This window comes from Camelus bactrianus, chromosome 15 (genome assembly GCF_048773025.1).
Source record: "Camelus bactrianus isolate YW-2024 breed Bactrian camel chromosome 15, ASM4877302v1, whole genome shotgun sequence".
NCBI lineage: Eukaryota > Metazoa > Chordata > Mammalia > Artiodactyla > Camelidae > Camelus > Camelus bactrianus.
Window position 1 is genome coordinate 19219718 of NC_133553.1, and position 21253 is coordinate 19240970.

General features: G+C 39.8%; 1 protein-coding gene across 1 annotated transcript in view; it reads left to right on the forward strand.

The window, feature by feature from the left end:
- Positions 1-21253, forward strand: part of TAF1B (TATA-box binding protein associated factor, RNA polymerase I subunit B) — a 52351-nt gene that overhangs the window by 322 nt on the left and 30776 nt on the right. The window contains exons 2-7 of the mRNA XM_010964030.3: positions 1146-1244; positions 4722-4809; positions 7255-7352; positions 9219-9314; positions 11692-11845; positions 16136-16292. Coding sequence (XP_010962332.1) covers positions 1146-1244; positions 4722-4809; positions 7255-7352; positions 9219-9314; positions 11692-11845; positions 16136-16292 — 692 coding nt within the window. The remainder of the gene's footprint in view (positions 1-1145; positions 1245-4721; positions 4810-7254; positions 7353-9218; positions 9315-11691; positions 11846-16135; positions 16293-21253) is intronic.

The following is a 21253-nucleotide window of genomic DNA, read 5'->3' on the forward strand; positions in this document are numbered from 1 at the left end:
TACGTGAGGCTGTGGGTGAAGGGAGGGTGGGGTGTTCGTCGATACGGGTGTGTTTCAGGAGGAGGATGAAGCTGTGGGTTTTGTGGGGTAGCCATCCATATGGCTCATTCTCTCTCGACGGGACCACCCACAGGTTCCCTTTGATGCTGGAGGCTGGGCGAGGGAGACCGGGTTTGGAACCAGAATGCCCGGTAGTCACCCCCGAATCTCTCTGGGAATCCACGCCACGCCACGGTGCAGGGATTCCAGATTCGGATTATGATACTCCAGGGTTATGATAGTTATCAACATGGGGTCATGAAAACTTGACCAGCTTGTGGAAATAAATTTGTCTTGCATTTTGACACACTGCATAAAATGCCAGTCTTTGATGGTATTAAAGGAATGTTTGGTAATTAGATCAACGATAATAAGATTTTCAAACACCAAAGAGTTGGGAATCGGTAATTTATGCCAGTCTATGTATGTACGGAAGCATTATGGTGATAGAAAGCCTTACGCACTGTAGATGCTCAATAACTGTTTATTGAATGATGAATGGTTAACGTCTATAAATGCTACATTAATGAAATGAACAATTAGAACGCACCGTTAGCCTGTATAGCAACGAGTAGGGATCATGTCTGTTCACTCCTGAATCCCCAGCAGCTAGATAAGTGCTTAGTTCATATATGGTTGGTTCTCCTTATATTGCTGAATGAACAACTCAAAACTTGAAATAACCCTAATAAAACTCTGGTTCCTTTATGGTAAGTATGTGTTTTTAGTGTACTGGTGAAAGTTCCAAATGATACTATTTCTGTGTTTTAAGTCTTCTCTGTAGTTAAATCTTGTCACCATTTTTCCTTACAGCATTTTCAAGTTTTATTTACTTATCTTTTTTCCCCCCGTTTTATCCTTACCACCTTTTCTTCTTGTTTTCCCCTCACACACCATATATTTTAGAAACATGTATTAGTTTAATTCAGTTTCAAACTGCTTGGACCGAACTGCTGTTCCCCTTGTTTACAGATAATTTTTCTGATGTGTTTTCTGTTTCCGATGATTCTTTATTGTAGGGTAAAATTGCAGGGAACCCTCTAAATAGAATTTCACGGTTTATTTCAGTACAATGTATTAAATATGGTTTTCCTCTTCTCTTACAGAAAGAGTTCAAAGAACGTTGTACTCAGTGTGCTGCTGTGTCTTGGGGTCTTACTGATGAAGGCAAATATTATTGCACTTCTTGCCACAATGTTACAGAAGTAAGTAACAGATCTCATCTGTGAATTTGCTTGTGCTTTAAAAATTGCAGTTTCAGCCCAATATGTGACACAGTTCTCAAAATAATTGATCTATTCTTAACACTCAGGCAATGCGCAAATTCCAAGAATGTAAACGGTCCTCAAATGCTTACACAAGTGTTAAGGAATTTGTAAAATAGATTTAGGAAAAACTTTTGAAGTTATGATGGGCCATGTATAAAAATGTTTTCCTGATTCAGACAGTATAGTCTAAGGGGAAATAATCAAAATTGCCCTTAGAAGATTGTAGATTTCTTTTTATTAGTACTTAGTTGAGAGTTTTTAATGTGTTGTGGTAGGTAGTTTAGAGGTTTGGAGGATGGAATGTTAGAACGATTGAGGACTATTGGGAATATTCGAAATATGCTTCCTTATCATTATGTCTTTGTACATTACAGTGTTTTCTTATCCATTAATTCATTTCCTCCTTATAACAACCTGTGAACTCTGCTATTAAGCCTGTCTGTTAGAGGGGGCAGCTAGGGCTGGTCAGTTGAGTGAGTTTGCCGAAGTCACACACATAGAAAGTACTGAGCCAGGACGTGAACCTCAGTCTTCTGACTCATGTTCATCTTCCTCCACCACACCTGCCTCTTAGGATAGAGATTGGCATACTGTCCTGTGGATCCTTGGTAAATGAGGCTGCCGTCACACTGGGAGTGCTCGGTCCTGTTCTGGTTACCACACCTTCAGGGCAGTATCATCAAAATAAGCAAGGGTGTGGACAACCTGCTACTGGACAAGCCTAACATGCCAGGACTCTTCTCTATAGAAAAGCGTTTGCTCAAAGTCTACAGAGCCAGGAAGGAACAACTATATTACCTTTGCCATAAAGGCCTAAGACAGGTGAATTTGGAACAAATAAAAGTAACTGTGTGAACTTCTGGTCAGGATGGAGTAACAGGAATCTACCGTAAAGAACTAAAAACCTGGAGAAAATATATGAAAAAGTAAAAAGAAATTTTTTTTTTTCTTAAGAAAAGTAGTTAATTTAGCTTGCAACTCGATCACACAAGAGCTTTTCATTGCTCTTCAGTCTGCAGTGGAAGTTCTTGTCTACTTCCCGTTCAGTCTCACAGAATACTAATGTGTACTCACTCGATGAAATTGTTGGGGTAGTGGATATGTTCATTACCTTGACTGTGCTGATGGTTTTGTGGATACACGTATACACATACACACACATCACATTGTACACTTTAAATATGTGCATTTTGATCCTTTCTGCTTTGATGCATGTTGAGACATCAGCAGTTTTTGCTTTTGTACCAGCAGTGCAGTTTAAACACAGTGAAGGAAGAATGTGTCTAAATTGACTCTTCACCATTAGCAGATGAAGTCAGCACACTATTTCTGTAGAAATTAAACTACATTAACTTCTAACTTCACTTAGAAACTAATCACTTCTTTTATTTCTGTCTTTGATAGTGTTTCTGTTCGTTTCTGTCAGATAGAATCTGCTGCAGTCATTCTTTAACCTGAAAGATCCTAATACAACTATTTCCACATTTGAAAGATATCAGCCCATACGGAATAACTTGTCAAGAATGTAGCATTCCTTATGAAACGAATATATGTATGTATATGCATGACTGGTACATTGTGCTGTACACCAGAAATTGACACATTATAACTGACTGCACTTCAATTAAAAAAAAAAATGTAGCACTCTTGAGGGTGGGCAACATCTTTATTTAGGCCAAGAAGCTATCCCAGTGCCTCCCCTGTGATAGGCAAAGCTGTGTGTTGCACAACCTCAGTGGTTCTCCTGGCTCTGTGGCAGGCAGGCATTTCTTCATAGAGAATACGGCATGATTGGTGCTGCCTGGCATGTGGTGGCCTGGTGTGGTGGCCTGGTGTGGTGGTGCTGAAGTCCAGCCGGCGGGGGGCAGTTACACCTTCAAAGAGTAGAAGTCATGATACAACTTTCCCTAATTTTCTGCTCCTTTCACTGCCCTTGCACTTACTCTGTATATAATTCTCATGTTCTAGATCCTCTCCACAATCTGGAAAAGACCTCCTGAACTGATAAAGGAATTAGAATGTTACCTTGGTAGATTTTATACAGGAAAAAGTTTTTCAGGCCTTAAATCTGTCCAATTTATATTATAGACATTCTTGCAAGCATTCCATAGGTATTTAATAAAGGAGTAGTCTAGAATTATATGAGTTTAATAGATTTTTATAATCGTAAGAGCAAATTTATTGTAGAAAATTAGGAAATTATGAAGATGAAAGCTAAAATCACCAGTGATCTCAATACACATCTCAATAGCTTCCATTTAATCCTTTTTTTTTCTTTTTTTCTGTGTATGAGAAGGTAAAGGGGACGTGAGAGAGTACTGCTGAATCTTCTGTCTTAATAAATAATTTCCCTGTGTTATTCTAAACATTTGTGGACCTGTTAATTGACTGTATAAATATTCCACGATGTAACCTTCAGTAATTTAATGAATTATAGCTCCAGTTTGGATATTTAGCTTTCTCTAGCTTTTAGTTGTTTCACATTTTATCTAATCCAGATTTTAAGCCTTTCTTTTCCTACCTATTCTTTATAGGTTTTACCTGTCTTTGCGGGGTAACTGCTTTTGTGTGTATTCTGGCATGTCTTATGTTCTCAGTATGGCCAAGCCAGTCCACCAGAACTGCTTTGAATGTGGTTTCAGAGACTAGAGCGAATACATTCCAAAAATCCTGTTGTTAGAGACATTTCTTTTATTCTTAATGAAAGTTGAAGATAAATTTCATTCCAAATCTCTAAATTTAGACTAACATATAAATGTTCCTTGTTGGTTAAAAATCTTCATCTTTTCTCCATCATTTAATGCTTTTATATTTTGCTTGTGAGAGAACTAGAATCTTTGGTACCAGCCTTTGAGAACACTTAGAATTGAAGACTTTGGGATGAATTGTACTCACCGTTTAATCAATCTCAAATCCTATAGGTTTGACTAAGAATAAAAAGTCGTACTTTTATAATTTCATAAATGAAGCTATTTTAGAGTATTATTCAAACACATAGAAAAGTAGGATGAAACTGATGTGTGTGTAGCTTAGGCATTACTGACTACAGTAAGAATGGAAATTATATTAATTTCAAAGTATGTTTTGGATGGAGAAAAAAATTGAATAAATTTGACTTTAGGTTTGTGGTTTGAAACAATTAAAAATTAATTTAAAATAACAGTTTATTCATTTGACAAACATTTATTTAGTGCTTACTATGACACAGACACAGGTTAGGTACTGAGAAGTCTTAACTCAGAAAGCAACATAAGGTTAACCAGAATGTTACAGTTGATATAATTTTCCCCAAACATTACCATTATTGGTCCTGCTATTCACAGTTTAGACCATTATAATTCCCAGAGCATGCTTTGAAATGTATTTAGGGAGATGTAAAACTATCTTTCAATGGTCTGTTTCTGTTTCCTTCAGAGATCTAAAGAAGTTGTAAACACTGAGGCTATTCCTAATACTAAAATACAAGCCATCAACCGGGGGCTTAAAAGAAAACAAAAACTTGGTAAGCACTTTCTTCATATGTACTTAGCATTTTTCAGTTATGTTTTCACTTTCCTGATTCGGGGATGTGCAATAGAATTTTAAATAGATTCTAGAGAAGTTGTCAGAATTTCAAGCAGGTAATCCAAAGTAGAATTAAAGTGGGTAGTTATTGATGGTAAAATTGGAAGCAGATGTCTTAAAGCATGTCCATTTTTTATTCTGCTTGTTGTTAATGACTTGATTTTCCAGTGGAGCAACTATTATGCAAAAGGCAATAGCAAAGGGAGCATATTTCCTTTTTATCTGTTGGCATATGTTTTTCTGTTCTGTATCTGTCATTATATGATTTTCTGTGCTTTTAAAAAAATGCTTATTTTCTGAAATGATTCAACTATAAAGTTGTCAGGCGAGGTGAGTTAAACATGATATTCAACTTTCAGAAATCCATTTCTCACACTGAATTCTGAACACACCCTTTTAAAATAGGGGAAATTGTTTTCCTTTAAAGTAACCTCAGCATGGGTGTGCTTTGAAAGGTAATCTATTTCATTAATCCAATGAGTACATATAATTAACCATTATTGAGAAGAATCTGAGGTAAAGTTTAGCTGATGCTTTTACTTCTGTGACTGGTTGCCTCGGGCCAGATTCCCAAGCTTGAAACTAGGCTAATGATAATGTGGGCTCTTCTACATGAGGCAACTCTAAGGATACCCACAGGAACTGTGTATGAAATGTTGATGAAATTTCTATATGAAGTACATTGGCATTCTTAGAATAACAGAGAAAATGCTTAAAGGCTAACTCGTGTTTCTGTTTAACCTTTAGTAATGACTGTTTTTATTGGGCTAAAACCTGATTAATTACATTTTGTTAGCGTAAGACCTGGTTAATTTGGACTTGACCTATCTAAATAATTAACGTGTATCATTTAAACTTGAGTTGCTGAAGGAACTGTAGGTCCTTCAAATTAGATGTCAGGTCTTACATTCAACCTCTTTGCCCTTAGTGTCTTCATCTGTAAAGTGAGAGTGTAATACTGTTTGTTATATAGAGTCGGAACCCAAACTCAGAATTTAAAATATGACTTTGTCAGTTTGTCAGAATAGTGTGTGGGAAGAAGTGAGCAGACACGGATACAGCTTGAAGAGTTTAAACCCCCTCACCTTTGGAATGCGTCAGAATTACAGGCTTTCTGTTTTACTCATATACAACCTGAGACCCTTTACAGAAATGGAGTTAGTCATCAGGGTGGGGAGACCTTGTGACACTGAGGTGAGGGAGGGGAACAGGAGTCCCTGAGACCTTCTGCTGGGGAGAGGGCATCTTGAAGTCATAGTAACAGACTTCAGAAGCTGTGTGCAAAAAGTGCTGATAACATACCTTTCAAAGAGTGACAGTATTTGTCCATCAGGGAGGAGTAAAACATAAGGGTCTTAACAGATTTTAACATTTTCTTTAACTGCTAGTTTTATTTAAACATGTAGTTCTATCTTTTATAGTGGCAGATCTCTTCCCAATCTCTTAGGGTTGTTCTGAGGATTGAAGAAAATAACCTGCTAAAAATACCCAGCAGACACCTAGTAACCAGGCAGAGCTCAGTAAATCTTAGTTTTCCAGCTTTCAGCTTCACCCTGTAGCCTGGAACCATCTTGAGAAAAGGAGAGTGCTGCTGTACAGTTTTCTTTCTTTCTTTCTTCCTTCCTTCCTCCCTCCCTTCCTCCCTCCCTCCCTTTCTTTCTTTCTTTCTTTCTTTCTTTCCTCCCTTCTTCCTTTCTTTCTTTCCTTCTTTCCTCCCTTCTTCCTTTCCTTTCTTTCTTTCTTTCTTTCTTTCTTTCTTTCTTTCTTTCTTTCTTTCTTTCTTTCTTTCTTTCTTTCTTTCTTCCTTCCTTCCTTCCTTCCTTCCTTCCTTCCTTCCTTCCTTCCTTCCTTCCTTCCTTCCTTCCTTCCTTCCCTTCTTTCTCTCTTTCTTTCTTTTCTTACTGCCCTTTCCTGCAGTCATGGAGCTTCCCATCTTGGCTTGTGTTCATTCATTCTCCACATACTCGTTGTTCCCTGTCTTGTGATTTGGAACAGAGGAGCGGTGGACCCAGTGGCTGCGTGTTGAGTAGCCTTTCATTTAGGGTTCTGCTGGGCTTTGTTCAGTTCAGTATACGTTTATAAAACTTAGTTCATTTTTTTAACATGATGATTATTCATTTTTCTGCCTCATACATTAATATTTCAGAAAAATTATAGTTATTTACGCTATTTAAAATCTGATCAGTTATTAAAGTCATGTTTAGCTTTAGCATTTGGGTATAGATTCCCCAGACTGGAAGCAAGAGAATGTAAGAATGGAAACTCTACTTGGGTAGGAAAAAATTTCAGTTGTAGTGTGTAAAACACAATTGGAACCATGTAGCAGCATTATAGTTAGTAAGTTAGGAATGCTAACATCTGAAACATGTCATTTGTCACTTAGAGAAAGGCTGGGATTGGTATGTGTGTGAAGGTTTCCAGCACATACTTTGTCAACAAGCAGACGCCTTACAGACCCTTGGAGTAGGCCCAGAGTTAAAGGTAAGTCCATTTGTATCTGGGTGTCAGCTTCACATTTTGTTGTTTGAGGAACAGTAGGTTTAGAGTAAGACTGAGGAGAATAGTAGGGCTGTCAGTAATAACAAGACCTACTGGAAGAATCATTTTCCAAATGACTTGCTTTAATCCTTTTACTAGGCCAGCAATTCCCGAAGTGTGTTCTACAGGATGTAAATAAGCAATACATCCAAAAGATGGATAATAAAGGTTTTGGTCTTCAGATACTTAGGAAACATTGGGTTAAAATAAAACAAATAACTTTGCCCACTCCTTGGTGCCTTTTATGGGTTAATGTTCTTCTTTAACTTTTAAGGGGACGTGATATACAGTGTTGGAGAAGAACACCCTTTGTGTGTGTATGTGTGTGTAGCATCCATGAGGTCCTGAGTTCTAGAGAATGCACTTCGGGGAGTGAGACATTAAACCAGTGGTTTTTAAACTTGAATGTGTGTAAGAATCACGGGGAGGGCTTGTTAAAACCACAGCTTGCTCGACCCCATCCCCGTTTCTGACGAAGTGGGTCTGGAATAGGGCCTGAGCATCTGCATCTCTAGCAGGTTCCCAGGGGTCCTGATGCTCCTGGCCCAGGAGCCACACTGACTTGGCCGTCTCTCAGGTGACCATGGGATCCCACCTGTTATTTGGATTTCATGTTCCCTCAGCTAGTTGAAGCCATTTCTGGAATTCTTTAAAAAATTGGTTACTAGACAAGTAGTTATTATACAGTTGCTTTATGCCCATCATTGGAAACAAAGTGCTTAGCAATTCAACTTAGCTGGAGAGAGGATTTTATGCATATATGGAATGAGTAAACATGAAGTTTTATAAAAATAGGTGCAGAAATAACAACAAGGGCAGACAGGAGGGAGGAAGGTCAATGTGTACCGAGGTCACAAAGAAGAGATTCGTACAGGAGCCTCTGCTGTTCAGACCAGTGTCTGCAGCAGGTCAGAGCAGTGGCCCCTAGACCAGTGTGTGGCCTAAGCGGACGCTGAGCCTCACCCACGATGGTCACTGCATTAGATCAGGTTCCTGGCAGGCTGGGGACTTGTGAATCTGGTTTCTTCTGAGTAGTCACCCTGTGTATAGGTGCACATAGCTTCAGGTAGTTACACCGAACAGCTTCGGTGGGGATTACTCCTGTATAGCTTTCTACCTGCTTCATCTGGGTTAATCCTGAAAACAGTTTCTCTGAAATCAGCCAATGAGCATAACCAGTTAGACCTGACCAGTCTCATGGCACAGGAATGACATTAGGATTAGAACGCAGGCTCCAGAAACAGAACTGACTCCAAATCCTGTCCATGGCTTTTCTGCTTATTGGCTGGGTCACTGTGGCAGAGTTACTCAGTATCTTCAGTGGTAAGAGGAGGGTTAATAGCTATCCTGCAGTGCTGTGTTAAAGCTCATGGATGCCTTGTCCCTAGTGGGTGATGAACAAATGCACAAGTTGTTTCGTTTGTTTTGTTTGTTTTACTTTCACTTGGGTTGGGGTGGGAGGGTCAGTAGGTCACCAGACCCAGTGGTAGCTCTGTAGTCACATGTAAGTTGCTTGCTTTCTCTGAATCTTAATCTACTTGTAAAAGGAAGGGATTCTACTAGGTGACTTTAAGCAACTAGTCCTTCCTTCCCTAAGATGTAAGATTTAGAAGAGTTTATTCAGTGTTTTCCATATACCTGCTATTGAAATGATAATTCTTTTTAAGGACAATTAGATAAGAAAGGTAGGAACACATTTAGATGGAAGGCAATATGTAAAGTATGAGAGATTAGAGCTTCCGTGGTATAGATGTGCCAGTATATTTGTCATCATAACCTGAATCACCACTCGTTTCCCTTCCACCTTAGAATGAAGTTTTACATAATTTTTGGAAGCGCTACCTTCAGAAGAGCAAGCAAGCGTATTGTAAAAACCCAGTTTATACCACTGGAAGGAAAACTGCGGTAAGTCTGGGAAGTGGAACCAGAAGACATTTCTAGGAAGAGGTAGAGATTAAGATGAGGTTGAACCTTTCCTGGGTTTATGGTGCTTGTCAGAGGCTTTTCAGTGAAGAAGTTTCCCTTATACTCCAGAAGGATGGGGTCACTGACCTAGATGCTGAAATTAATTTTGACTTCTTATTTGACCAGTGGAAACATAAAGAAATGTGTGGTTAAGTTTCTAAATAGGAGCTTAAGGAATTTCTATCACGGTACTGTTAAAAACTTTTTTGCATGTTATTCTTTTTGCTTGGAACACCTGTTGCTTTACCTGGCACTTCAAGATTCAGCTCAGTTACCAACTCTTCTCAGAAGCCATTAGGTGGTGAAAACTAAATGTAGATGCTTCATCGCCGCACCCCATCCATCAGTTTGCTTCTAACTGCTTTATAAATATGCCACGGGTCAATTTATTTGGGGTAGGGGAGGGTTCTACTGCTGAGAAGTGCAGGCTTGATAAGTGTGTTTGATGTGTTTGGTATGTGATACTTACTCTCCAGGGCTGAGAAGAGATTCTGAATCTATTTGACACACGTTTATTAAGAGCTTGGAAATTTGGCTCAGTGTTTTCCTTGTTTGGTGGGAGTCTCATAGGTTCCACATGCAGAGTTTAGTGTCCCAGCAGTGAAAGGGATAGGTCCTAAGAAGAAAAAGTTTAGAAATAACAGGTGGAGCAGGACTATTAATAGTTCAATTTTGGATGTAAGTTTGAGACAGCTATTGGACATCCAAGAAGAACTGTCAAGTACTTAGATATACAAGTCTTCAGTTGAGAGGAGCAGTCTGGGCTGGAGATATAAATGTGGAAGCTGTCAGCTTACAGTATAATCATCAAATCTAAAATGCCATTGTTTGTGCGATGCACCGTTAGGTACCCTCAAGAAAGAAAGAAAATCATGTTGCAAATTAGATTGTGATGTGCCATTGATTGTGAGATACATCCTGATTTCAAGGATGTCAAAATATGGAGACGGGGTGTGCGTTGTGGAGGTGAAAACAGTAGAGTAGTAGATGGTATTTAAACCACAAGACATCCCTGAGGAGTGAAGCCAGAGAAGAGGACTGAGAATTGAGCTTGGGGCCACTCTAGGATTGAGTTGTCTGGGATAAAAGAGGAACCAGCTGAGAAGTCTGAGGAACAACTGATGAGGTAGGAGGAAAGCCAAGAGAGTGAGAGGGGGCATTATGGAAACTAAGGAACAAAGTATCTCAAGAAGAGGGCAGTGATCATCTGTGAGAAACGCTGCCTCTGGGTCAGGAAGGAAGAGCCAAAAAGTGACCAGTGGAGCAGTGGGGAGCAAGTCTGGACAAGTCTCTCAAGGCTTTTGCTGCAAAGAAGTACAAAGAAATTGCATTGTAGCTGGAGTCAAGGAGAGTTTTGTTTTTTTTAAGTGGAATTCATGATGGTGTACTGCTAGGAGTGATACAGGAGAGACATTCTTGACGGAGGAGTAGAAGTGAGTGATGATCTTTGAGTGGAGAGGGGTGGGATTGAGTGCACCAAGGGAGGAACTGGCTTTAGACGGGAGCTTGGCCAGTGCACTGGAAGAATCGGACTGAGGGCAGAGCGTGAGGCAGAGTTGCTGATGGATGGTTGCCTGCGGGAGCCTGTGGAAGTTTCTTAGGATTGCTTCAGTTTTCTCAATGAGTCTCTGCTTATCAGCCAGCTTTATGGTTGCCTGGTCTCTTGTGGGCTTGCCTGTCGGGAGGGAAAGTGCTTAACAGAAGACATAAGCATTATCCTGTCCCTGATTTTTTTGCTTCATTCTCTGAGTTTCTTTATTATGAGCTTTATGTCCTCATAATAAGATCAAGTTTCTTGGCCTGCATGGCTGAGAGTGTGGTTTTTTGATTGTGGTAGTTCCCCAAGGTGGTAATGTGACCAGTTAATGAGGCCTTTAGGTAGCCAGCCAGCTGACCTTCCTTAGGGCCACTCTGACCACCATTTCAGCGACATGTGTGTGAAAAATTAAACAATGGTGAGAGATAGTCCCTGTCCAGCCTCAGTGTGCCTGGGTCATTATTGACACTTGATGTTTTTATTAGTGTAGATACCAGAGCTGCAAGAGCGCTGTTAGTTACAGGGAGAAGGAGGCCTGGTATGGCTGCTGCCTCCTCGCTCCCACTTGCGTGGAGCCCCTCTCCGCGGAGCATTGCCAGGAGCTGCTGGGGAGCCCTGGCAGAAGTCAAGGTCTTTTGGTCTCAGGGACGGGGCAGACACAGGTGTCTGGAGTGATTTCTTTCCTGGTGTTTGTGATGCTCAGAAATTGTTCAAGTTTGTGGAAATTAATTGTGTTGTCACTTCCCATGCAATAATAATTTATATTATTTTACAAATTAGGTATTAGAAGATAATCCAAGTCATTCAGACTGCGATAGCGCCCCTGAGCTGCTGAGTGACTTTAGCTGTCCTTCTTTTGTTGAAAGTGGAGCAGAGTCTCAGCCTGATGGCCATGCTCGAAAGCCTTTCTCCATCGTCAAAGCACCACAATCAGGTAAAAATGAGAATCAGACTACCTAGAATTTTAAAGCTGGTAATGCCTCTTACAAATAATGTAGTCCACTCTCTTCATATTCCAAGAAAGGGAACTTGGCCTAGCAGGGAAAAACAACTTGTTGAATCATATGGCAAGGAGAAAGGTAAACTAAATGAAATCCTAGTGCAATTTTTTAAAAGGTACATTGTCTCCATACGACTTTTTGGGTGTGGTTTTTCAAGGGAGATGTACAGTAAGGAGATTCAGAGAGAAGGAGGTTAGCTCAGTAAGGCCAGGTGTAATATGCTCAGAGTTTTCAGAGAAAAGTTGCAGCTGAGAAATGATAGAACTTAGCCCTGTGGTAAGACAGGCAAGAGTCAAAGATAATACGCCCAGTTTCTCAGCAAAAACTAATGCAAGCTGATAAAAGCTTACCGTATTATGTGTGTATGTATGTATGTGTGTCTTACTTTCCGATTTAATTCCATGATTTAAAATAGATAAGGAATAGTTTAAAGGTTACAGATATAGACCTTCTCCTCAAAGCATTTATTCATGATTTTAGTTGTTTCCATACTCCTTTAAAAAAACAAAACATGGTGGTAAACAGAGCTCAAAGAGCAGACCAAACTTTTATTATAGATTGCTAGAATCTGATGTGTGCTGTTAGAGTTCTTTGGGAGATAGCTTCCAAACCCTCTGGTGTTTGGGATTGTTGAAATCTATGTCAAGTCTGGTTATATGAAATTTTCAACAAAACATTTCTGGTATGGACTGCTTCTTTGCAAGCGCCTTGCCCTCCAAAGATTAAAAATTCGTTTTATGAGCATATTTGCATTTCTTGTTGGACTGCACAGTGACACAGAGAGTTGTCTTGTTATTTGTTTGGTTTTCTATTTAGTATTAATCTATGATTTATTACTAATGTATCTCCACACTTCCTCTCAGTTCTAAAAGTCTCCCAATTCCGTAGATATTCTGTCAGTTTCATCTTCTGGAAGAGACTTTCTGGAGCTTCTGACCTGCTCTGGTGTAGAGTGGTGTATCTCTACACCTGTGTCCCAGCTGTTTTGGGGATCTCTTTACCACCATCCTGAGGAATCTGTCACCTCTCTTTTGTTAGATTTCTTACGTCCTTGATCTCACTCCATCTTCTTTCTTGGTTTACTCCTTCATTGTGCTGGAGCATCTTTATTTTATTTCGCTGAGGATATGTTCTTTCCTGCTGATTTGAAAATTTGTTTTAGCCTCTGCTTTTTATATTAGAGATTTCTTCAGGTGTTTAATGAGCCTAAGAAGGCTAGTCCTGTTTAAGAATGGAGATTGAAAAGTTTGATGGAAAGCTTTGTACCCATGGTGAATCTTCTCAGCTCTGCTCTACTAGAGGGTGATCTAGCTGGTTTTTCTTAGTGAACCTCCAGCATCTTTAAATCTTTTCTCCCTGAGCTGATGAGGTTTTCCAGAAAAATCTCTGTGTCTTTTATTTGGAGAGTATAATCCTGGCCCTTCTGGGACCTGGGTGGGAAGAAGGCCTCAGGGGAGTAGGGAAATGGCTCAATATTCAATATGTAACTTTAACTTAATCCTATTTTCAGTAAGATGCCCCTACCATCAACTGTGTATGTGACTGACATGTCCTATTCCAGAGAACCCTTTGTTTTACTGTCTCTAGAGGAGAAATTTCCAATTTTGTACCAAGACTGGGGAGAAGCCGTCTTTGCGTGGAGTTTGAGGAGGAGTCTGGGCACCTAACTTCTTAACCAGACTTTGAAGCAGTCCTCCTGGTGTTAGTCCTCCTTCACTCAATTTCCAGGGGTACCTGGTTTAACCAATTCCTGAGCCTTCCTTAGAGGTCCCAGGGGAGAGTTAGGTTGATTTCTGGCTTTCCCTGTTGCTGGCTTTGAACCCAGCTTTCTTAGCACTGCTAAGGCAATAATAATCACCTGTCCATTTTCTTTCCAGCTTTTAGAATTTTATTGCGGTTGTCTCCTTTTCCATATTGTTTGTTCTTGCATTTACATCTTTAAGAAATTTCTTTGTGATTGTAGTGGGACAGAACAGAGGCTCATGTATGTTTTCAGTCTGCCATCTTAACTGCAAGTACCTACGTCTTGTTATTTATATAATACATATAGAATTTTTAAAATAATATTTTATTGAAATCTGTGGGTTTGCATAGCCTTTTAAAACAGCAGTCTTCAGACTTCAGCATCCGTCAGAGTCGCCTGGAGGGCTTGTTAGACCACGGACTGCTAGGCGCAGGAGTTTGCATTTCTCATAAGTTCTTAGGCGACGCTAATACACCTGGTGCAGGGACTGTACTTTGAGAGCTACTGATCTCATTGTGTAAATTGTTATGCACTGTTTCATTGCACAGAGTTACTTAATTAAATTTCCATTTCAGTCACTTAGGTTGTTTTCAGCTTTTTTCATATCACAGTGTTGCTACAGCATACCCTGACCCTAAATCTTTGCATGTTTTAAAAATCATTTCACCAGGATGAAATCTTAGAAGTAGAACAGTTAGACCACTTGTCACCAAGTATTTATTGGACTCCTCCTCTGTGCTGGAGGCTGTTCTGAGTACCCAGGACGCAGTGGTGAGCAAGACTCTCTGTCTTCAGGGTGCTTAGATTGCAGTAGGAGGAGCTGGACATTAAATGCACACATAAAAAAGAAAAGTTCAGTTACTGATGAATGCTAGAAAGGATTTACAGGGCTTGGAAAGGGGATTTTGAGGGATAATTTGGAGAGTTGTTGCCCAAGAAAGCTTGCAGTCTCAGGGCCATTCCTAGTCCTGCTCTTCTGTCTACCCGCACTCCTGGCTTTAAGCACCAGCTCTATCCTGACGACTCTAAAACTCCTCTCTCTTGCCCAGCTCCCCTCTGAACTATAGGATTTTTATATCCAGCTGCCTACTCAACATTTCCATTTGTATGTTTAATAAAATCTTGCATTTAACATGTGCAACTCTGATATCTTGATCTCTCTTGTCAAACCTGCTCTTTCGCCGTCTTCCTTGTCTCAAGAAATGACATCTCCATTCTCCTTGTTGCTCAAGCCCAAAACCTTAGAATCCTACTTGTCTTTTCTTTTTCTCATACTTGACATCCAATCTAGCAGCAAATTTTTTTGACTCTGCCTTCAAAATATGTCCAGAATCCAACCACTTGTCACCATCTGCAGTGCTGCCACTCCAGTACAAGTGCCCTTCATTGTGGAATAGTGGTCTCCTGTGTGCCCTCCCAGAACGCCGTTCTTCATTGCAGCCAGAGTAGCCTTTTAAAAAATATAAATGAGATCATGTTGCTCCTCTGTTCAAAACTCTCCAGATGTTCTTATCATACTTAGAATAAAATCCAAAGTACAAACCATGACCGACAAAGCCCTTTAATAATACGATTTCTTATTCTCACCCGTCATCTCCTACCACCTTCCCTCCATCTGTGATGCTCTCACCACACTGGCTTCCTTGGTGTTCCTTCAGGTTGACTCTGCTGATGCACTTGGTGTTCTTCCCCTGGTCCTCGAGACTTACTCTTTGAATTCATTCAGGTCTCTGCTCAGATGTCACCTTCCCAAAGAGGCTTCTCTGACCACCCATGTTAAATAGCACGTCTCTTCCCGTCCCATAATTTTGTATGCCCCTGTGTTGCTGTTTCTCTGTGTTGCACTTACAAATATCTGTTAATTGTATGTATACGTATATATGTGTATGTATATAGGTTTACTTACTGGCTGTCTCCCATTACTAGTACACAAGTTTTAAGAGAGATGAGATATTGTACACTGTCATTTCCCCAGACCTAGAAGAGTGGCACAAAGAATGAGATGGATAAGTATTTGTGGAATGAATGAGTTGAAGATGAAATCATGCCCGGGGGGGCGGGGGAGGATGCCTGGAGGATGGGAGTGGGACAGGCCGCCTTAGCCAGAGTTTGGAGAACATCTCAGAGAAGGTGTGAGTTGAGGTGTGACTCAAAGGAATTACACATTTTTGCTTTGCTTTGTAATCGTTTATCCTTTTATTTATTTCAAAAATTGTTCGTGTTCACTATGAAAAAATTCAAACGACAAATCCCTCCTTGGAGTCTCAGCTCATCCCACTGCCACAAAGAACCAGCAGTGAGCTTTTTGGCCAGTTTTCTTCTAAATCATCATTGCTCTTTATTGCCAAATTGCTCTTTGTAAAGATTATATCAATAATTTAAGATATTTAAAAATACCTCTTTGGATTTTGCTGTTTTTTTTCTTTTGTTAACCAAAATAGTTGTTTGCACTTAAAAAAATCTCCATTTGTCCCTTAAGAAATGGCATCTATCTGTTCTGGATCTCTTGATGGTGTTGAATATTCTCTACGAAAGGAGAAAGGGATTGTGAAGATGTCTATGCCAAGGACGCTTGCTTTCTGCTATCTGTCCTTACTTTGGCAGAGAGAGACAGTTACTCTCTCAGATCTTTTGAGGTAAGTGGGCCTCTCGTATGATGATGCTTCTGCTGCTTATCTGTGTGAACTAGGGGACAGCCTTTGGGTATTTTGAATTTTACAAGGAGCCTTAAATTAAGGAAGGGAAAGATTGGGTGGTTGAGTTCTGACTCTGAAATTTAATATTCCCTGGTCTAATAATTCATCTCCTTGGTCTCCTTATTTACATAGTGGAAATAATACTCTTTATCTTACATGGGGTCTTATAAAATTAATTGTCTAGTGTGAGCAAAATGCTTTGAAGATGAAAAGTGACATTTAAGTACCTGAGTAGTGTGAAGTATTTTTCATTTTTAAGTGAGAAGATGAACAGATGACCTTTATGTTGGCAAATGGTAATTAATAGTTACACACAAGCATGCATTGGTGTTGTTAAAGAGCTAAAATATAGAGTATGTTTATAAGGTAAAATTGAAAACAAAACTATTAGAAGAACCTATTATGTAGATAGCATTTACAGTTTTCAAGATAATCTACAGGGTTTTATAGTTAATGAATGAATGATGGTGTTGAATATAAGAATTTCTCATTAAATAGAAGATATGCCAAAGTCATTAATGTATTCATTTTTCCCTTTTCATACTGTGTGTTCTAAATAGCAACATTTGGATTTAATCACTGTGTGAAGTGATTTTTTAAGAGCACAAATTTAGAACCAGACTCCTGGGTTCCAATCCTGGCTCTGCCATTATGTGTTATAGGACCTCTAGTGTAAGTTATTTAATTCCTCTCTGTCTCTGTTTCCTCATTAGTAAAATGAGGCTAAGGATAATAATCTACCTCAGAGGGTTGAAACTACTTTCAATAATTAGTACCACACAGAAAGCACATACATAATAAGAACTCAGTGCTAGTGATGATTGTTCTTGTCTTTTTCATCATCTTCATCATCACTAACACTAGGCCTCTTGATTGAATAAAACACCTCGGTAAATGAGGATAGTGCCTTTGAATTTGGCCACATCAACCGAACAACAAGATGTGGTTAACTCTACATGCAGATGGTCCATGATTCAGTAAATTTTACTGTTAAGTTAAAAACCTCCTCTTGTTCTGGATGCCCTCCCTGGGTGATGTCATCCTCTCCCAAGGCTTTAATTACCACCTATATGGTGATGACTCCTGAATCTATATTTCTAGCCCAGACTTGTCTGCTGAGGGCCAGCCCCGTGTATTCACATACACAGCTGCCTGCTGGACACTACCACTCCATCGTCTACATCCTCCATCTAGCCCCTCCTCCATGTTTCCTCTCTTTGTAAATACCCTGCGCCCTGTTGCATCCCGTACTAGGACTCACCCCTGCCTCCTTCCTCTCTCTATGTATAGTTAGTCATTATATCCTCTCAATTATCCTCCCAAAATAACTCTCAAAACCATTTTTACCCATTCCTCTTGTGTCTATCTTCACCTGGATTCTATCTTCACCTGAATTACTTAGCAACCTCCCAAGTGAGCCTTGTGCCACTCCTATCCATTTTCCTCCTGATAACCAGAGGGAAATAATCTTACAGAAATAGCAGTCTAATCATGTCACTGGAGCTGGATAAAGGGGCTAGGTGTCCTACCCAGGGCAATCAATGAGGGGGTAATAAAACTCTCCTAGAAATCTAACAAGATGGAGAAAATAATATTTGCCCTAAATTCTTCTCAGGGAGAGTATGGTCTGTGGTTGGAAGGATGGGGATAATATCCTACACATTTGTCTGTCTCTCTGTCTCTCCCCACTCTTTCTACTTCTCCCCTGCCCCTCTGTCTCTGTTCATTCTTTCCTCCCTCTTTCCTCCCTTCCCCCTCCAAGGGGAATTCTAAAGTACCCTCAAGGAGATTAGATCTAGTTAGCTGGAGGGCTTTTATTTTGCTCTGTTGACAAATTTGGGACTTGGAGCAATAGGAGAGAAGACTTCACCACTGATCCTCTTTCTCTGCTTTTCTTGAAAAAGCACTCTAAAAGAGTCACAGGTTCTCAAAGCGTGGTCCCCTGACCAGTAGTATCAGCATCACTTGGGAATTTGTTAGAAATGCAAATTCTTGGACCCATCTAACCTGAATCATAAGGTTACTGATCCCGCATGTCACTACCCTGTTTAAATCCTCTAGCAGCATCTGTGGGCCTTAGGATACATTCCTGAACCTTAAAATAGCCTTTAAAGGGCCTTGCCTACCTGGCGATAACAACAATAATAGATAAAAATAGCCATCATGTATTCATTCCACAAATATTCACTGAATATCTACTCTGTTTAGGTATTGTTCTGGAGTCTAGAACACAGTGAGACACAGTTGTGAATCATATAAATCAAGTCCCTGCTCTAATGAAGTTTAAGGCTAGAGGAGGAAACAGATGAGCAAATACATAAATAAGAAATGATCAGACAGTGAAGTGCTGTTCAGAAGATTGGAACAGGATGATGTGATAGAGAATGACTCGATGGCTACTTTAGATTGGTTATCAGGGAAGGCCTCACTGAGAAGGTGGAATTTAAGCTGCACTTTGAATGAAAATAGAGCCAGCAGTTGAATATCAGAAGTACTAGCATTCCAGGTAGAGGGGGTGCCAGGCCCTGAAGCAAGAGCCAGCTCTGTATGATCAAGGAGCAGAGGAGGCCACTGTGATGGGAGTAAGAATTTGAAGGAGAAGTCAGAAGATGAGGGCAGGGAGATAATAAGGAAGAGCCAGAAATAGGTCTTTGTAAGCCAAGGGGGAGTTTGGATTTTTTTTAGAAAACTGAGGTATAATTCATATACAATTCACCCTTTTTAATTGTGCGATTCAGTGCTTTTCAGTATATTCACAAGACTGTACAGCCATCACCTCTCTTGCCAGGACATACTCATCACTCCTAAATAAATCCCCTTACCTATAGGGAGTTTGGCTGTAAGTGATAGTAAGCCCGGAAGATTTTAGCAGGAGAGACGTGATCTGATCTATGTTTTCAAGATCGTTCAGGCAACTGTGAGGACAGTGGGTTCTAGGCAGACAAGGGTGGGAGCAGGGGGCCAGGTGGTCTCTCCTATACTTAAGGCCAGAGATAGTGGCTTGGATGAGGGTGGTGGTGACAGAAGTAGAATGATGCGAAGGGGCTCAGGATATGTTTTGCAGGTAGACACGACTTAATTGTAATGCAATGAGTGCTTCTTAAGTTACCTGTGATGAAGAACCAATTTGTTAACTTTCAGCCTGTCACAGATTGCAACTTTTGAAAAATACAATAAAATTACAAGTAGAGACAGTGTTTCCTGGGGATGTAGCTGGAGTAGTGGTCTGCTGGTTATGAGGGGCATGTGGAATGCTTTTAGTCTATCCCAAGTCCTCTGTCAACTTCTGGATTGATCCAGAGACCCATCTGATAATCAGGAAAATAGGTTGTTTAGAATTTTCATTCATTGGCTATCTTTTGGAAAAGTATGTATTTTTCTAAAAGGAAATGCAAATTCAAAAAGAAAAAAAAATACTTCGGGAAGAGATTAAGAGCAATGGTGAAAGTATAAACAATGAAAATTGTTAAAACCCCAGATGCCCAAGACCTGTTCTGTGCGGACATCCTGTTTTCCCTGGGCAAGTTTCTTGTTCCTACCTCCGCTCCTGCAGCCCTGCGTGTAGCCCTCCACGGGGGCACTGTGGCACTGCCAGTGCTGAGACTTCCACGGCTGTTTGACCTGCTAGGGTCATGATGGGAGCTCTTCATGCCTTTCTTAGTCATCTCTGAACTCCCAACACCTCCCAGTGCTGAATCATCACATGGGAATAATGACTAAATTATTAATACATAAACGTGGAAACGATAGGTAGTTATAAAAATGATAAGCATGCAATACATCCTGCATATAAAATAATATTAAACCAAAAATGTACTTGCAAAATAATAGGAATACTGATTACTATGTCCAGTTACTTTCATATGAAATTTTTTTAGATAATGAAAACCTAGCTGGGGGAGGCTTTCCTCTTAGAGCTGTTGTAAAGAACCCTGTGTTATCAAGCTTCACAAAACACCATTTTTACATAAAATATTTACCTTAATTCTCAACATTGAGTAGACTAAAAAGTGAAAAAAAAAATCACATTTATAATTTGAAACTGAATTGAATCAATACTATTCTTTAAGTGCTAGAAAACTGAAAGCCAGATGTCAGGCCAGCTCTCATAACAGCAGAGATTTCAAGGCAAAATATTTTGTGTACTTATTCCTATCTTTATCTTATTTTCCTTAACAATTTTCTTGTTTTAAAAATCTAATATACATATATTAGCACAATTATATATATATAGCACAGATTGCAATACCCCCATTCCTCATTCTCTGTTCTCTGTTTTTTTCCTTACCTAACATTTTTCCTACCTAACATTACTATAGATTTCACTTGTTTTGTTTGGAATCTTTCTCTTACCTCCATGGGAAGAAGAATATTTTCCTGTCTTGTTCACTGCTGTAACCCCCAGCCTAGAATAGTGCTAGGTATATAGGACTCAATAACTTTCTGTTGAATGAATGAATGAATTTTAAATAACTGTGTATATGTGGTTATTTATATATACGTGCTATTTTCTTCAAACTCAATAATTTACTCAAAATATTTGACCAGCTACCGTGTACTGGACATTGAGATGGAGTGGTAAACAGATGTTCCTTTCCTTAATTGTTCTTCCAGTGACAAGCACCTGCCATGCGTTGTCGTAGGTACTGGGGACAGAATGATGGACAAGGGAGATACTCTAACAAGGAAGACAGGGATCTAGGAAGGTCTCCCTGAAGAAGTGATTTAAAAGATGAGTAGGAGCTAATCACGTGAGGAAACTGGGATGGAAGGAAGGAACCACATCTTTGAGCCTGGTGGCAAATCTAAGATAAACACACCTTTTAGAAATAGTTCACCTAGGCAGAGACTTAAGAGATCATTAGATAATCAACCAAATGTTTTCTTCACACATGGATGCA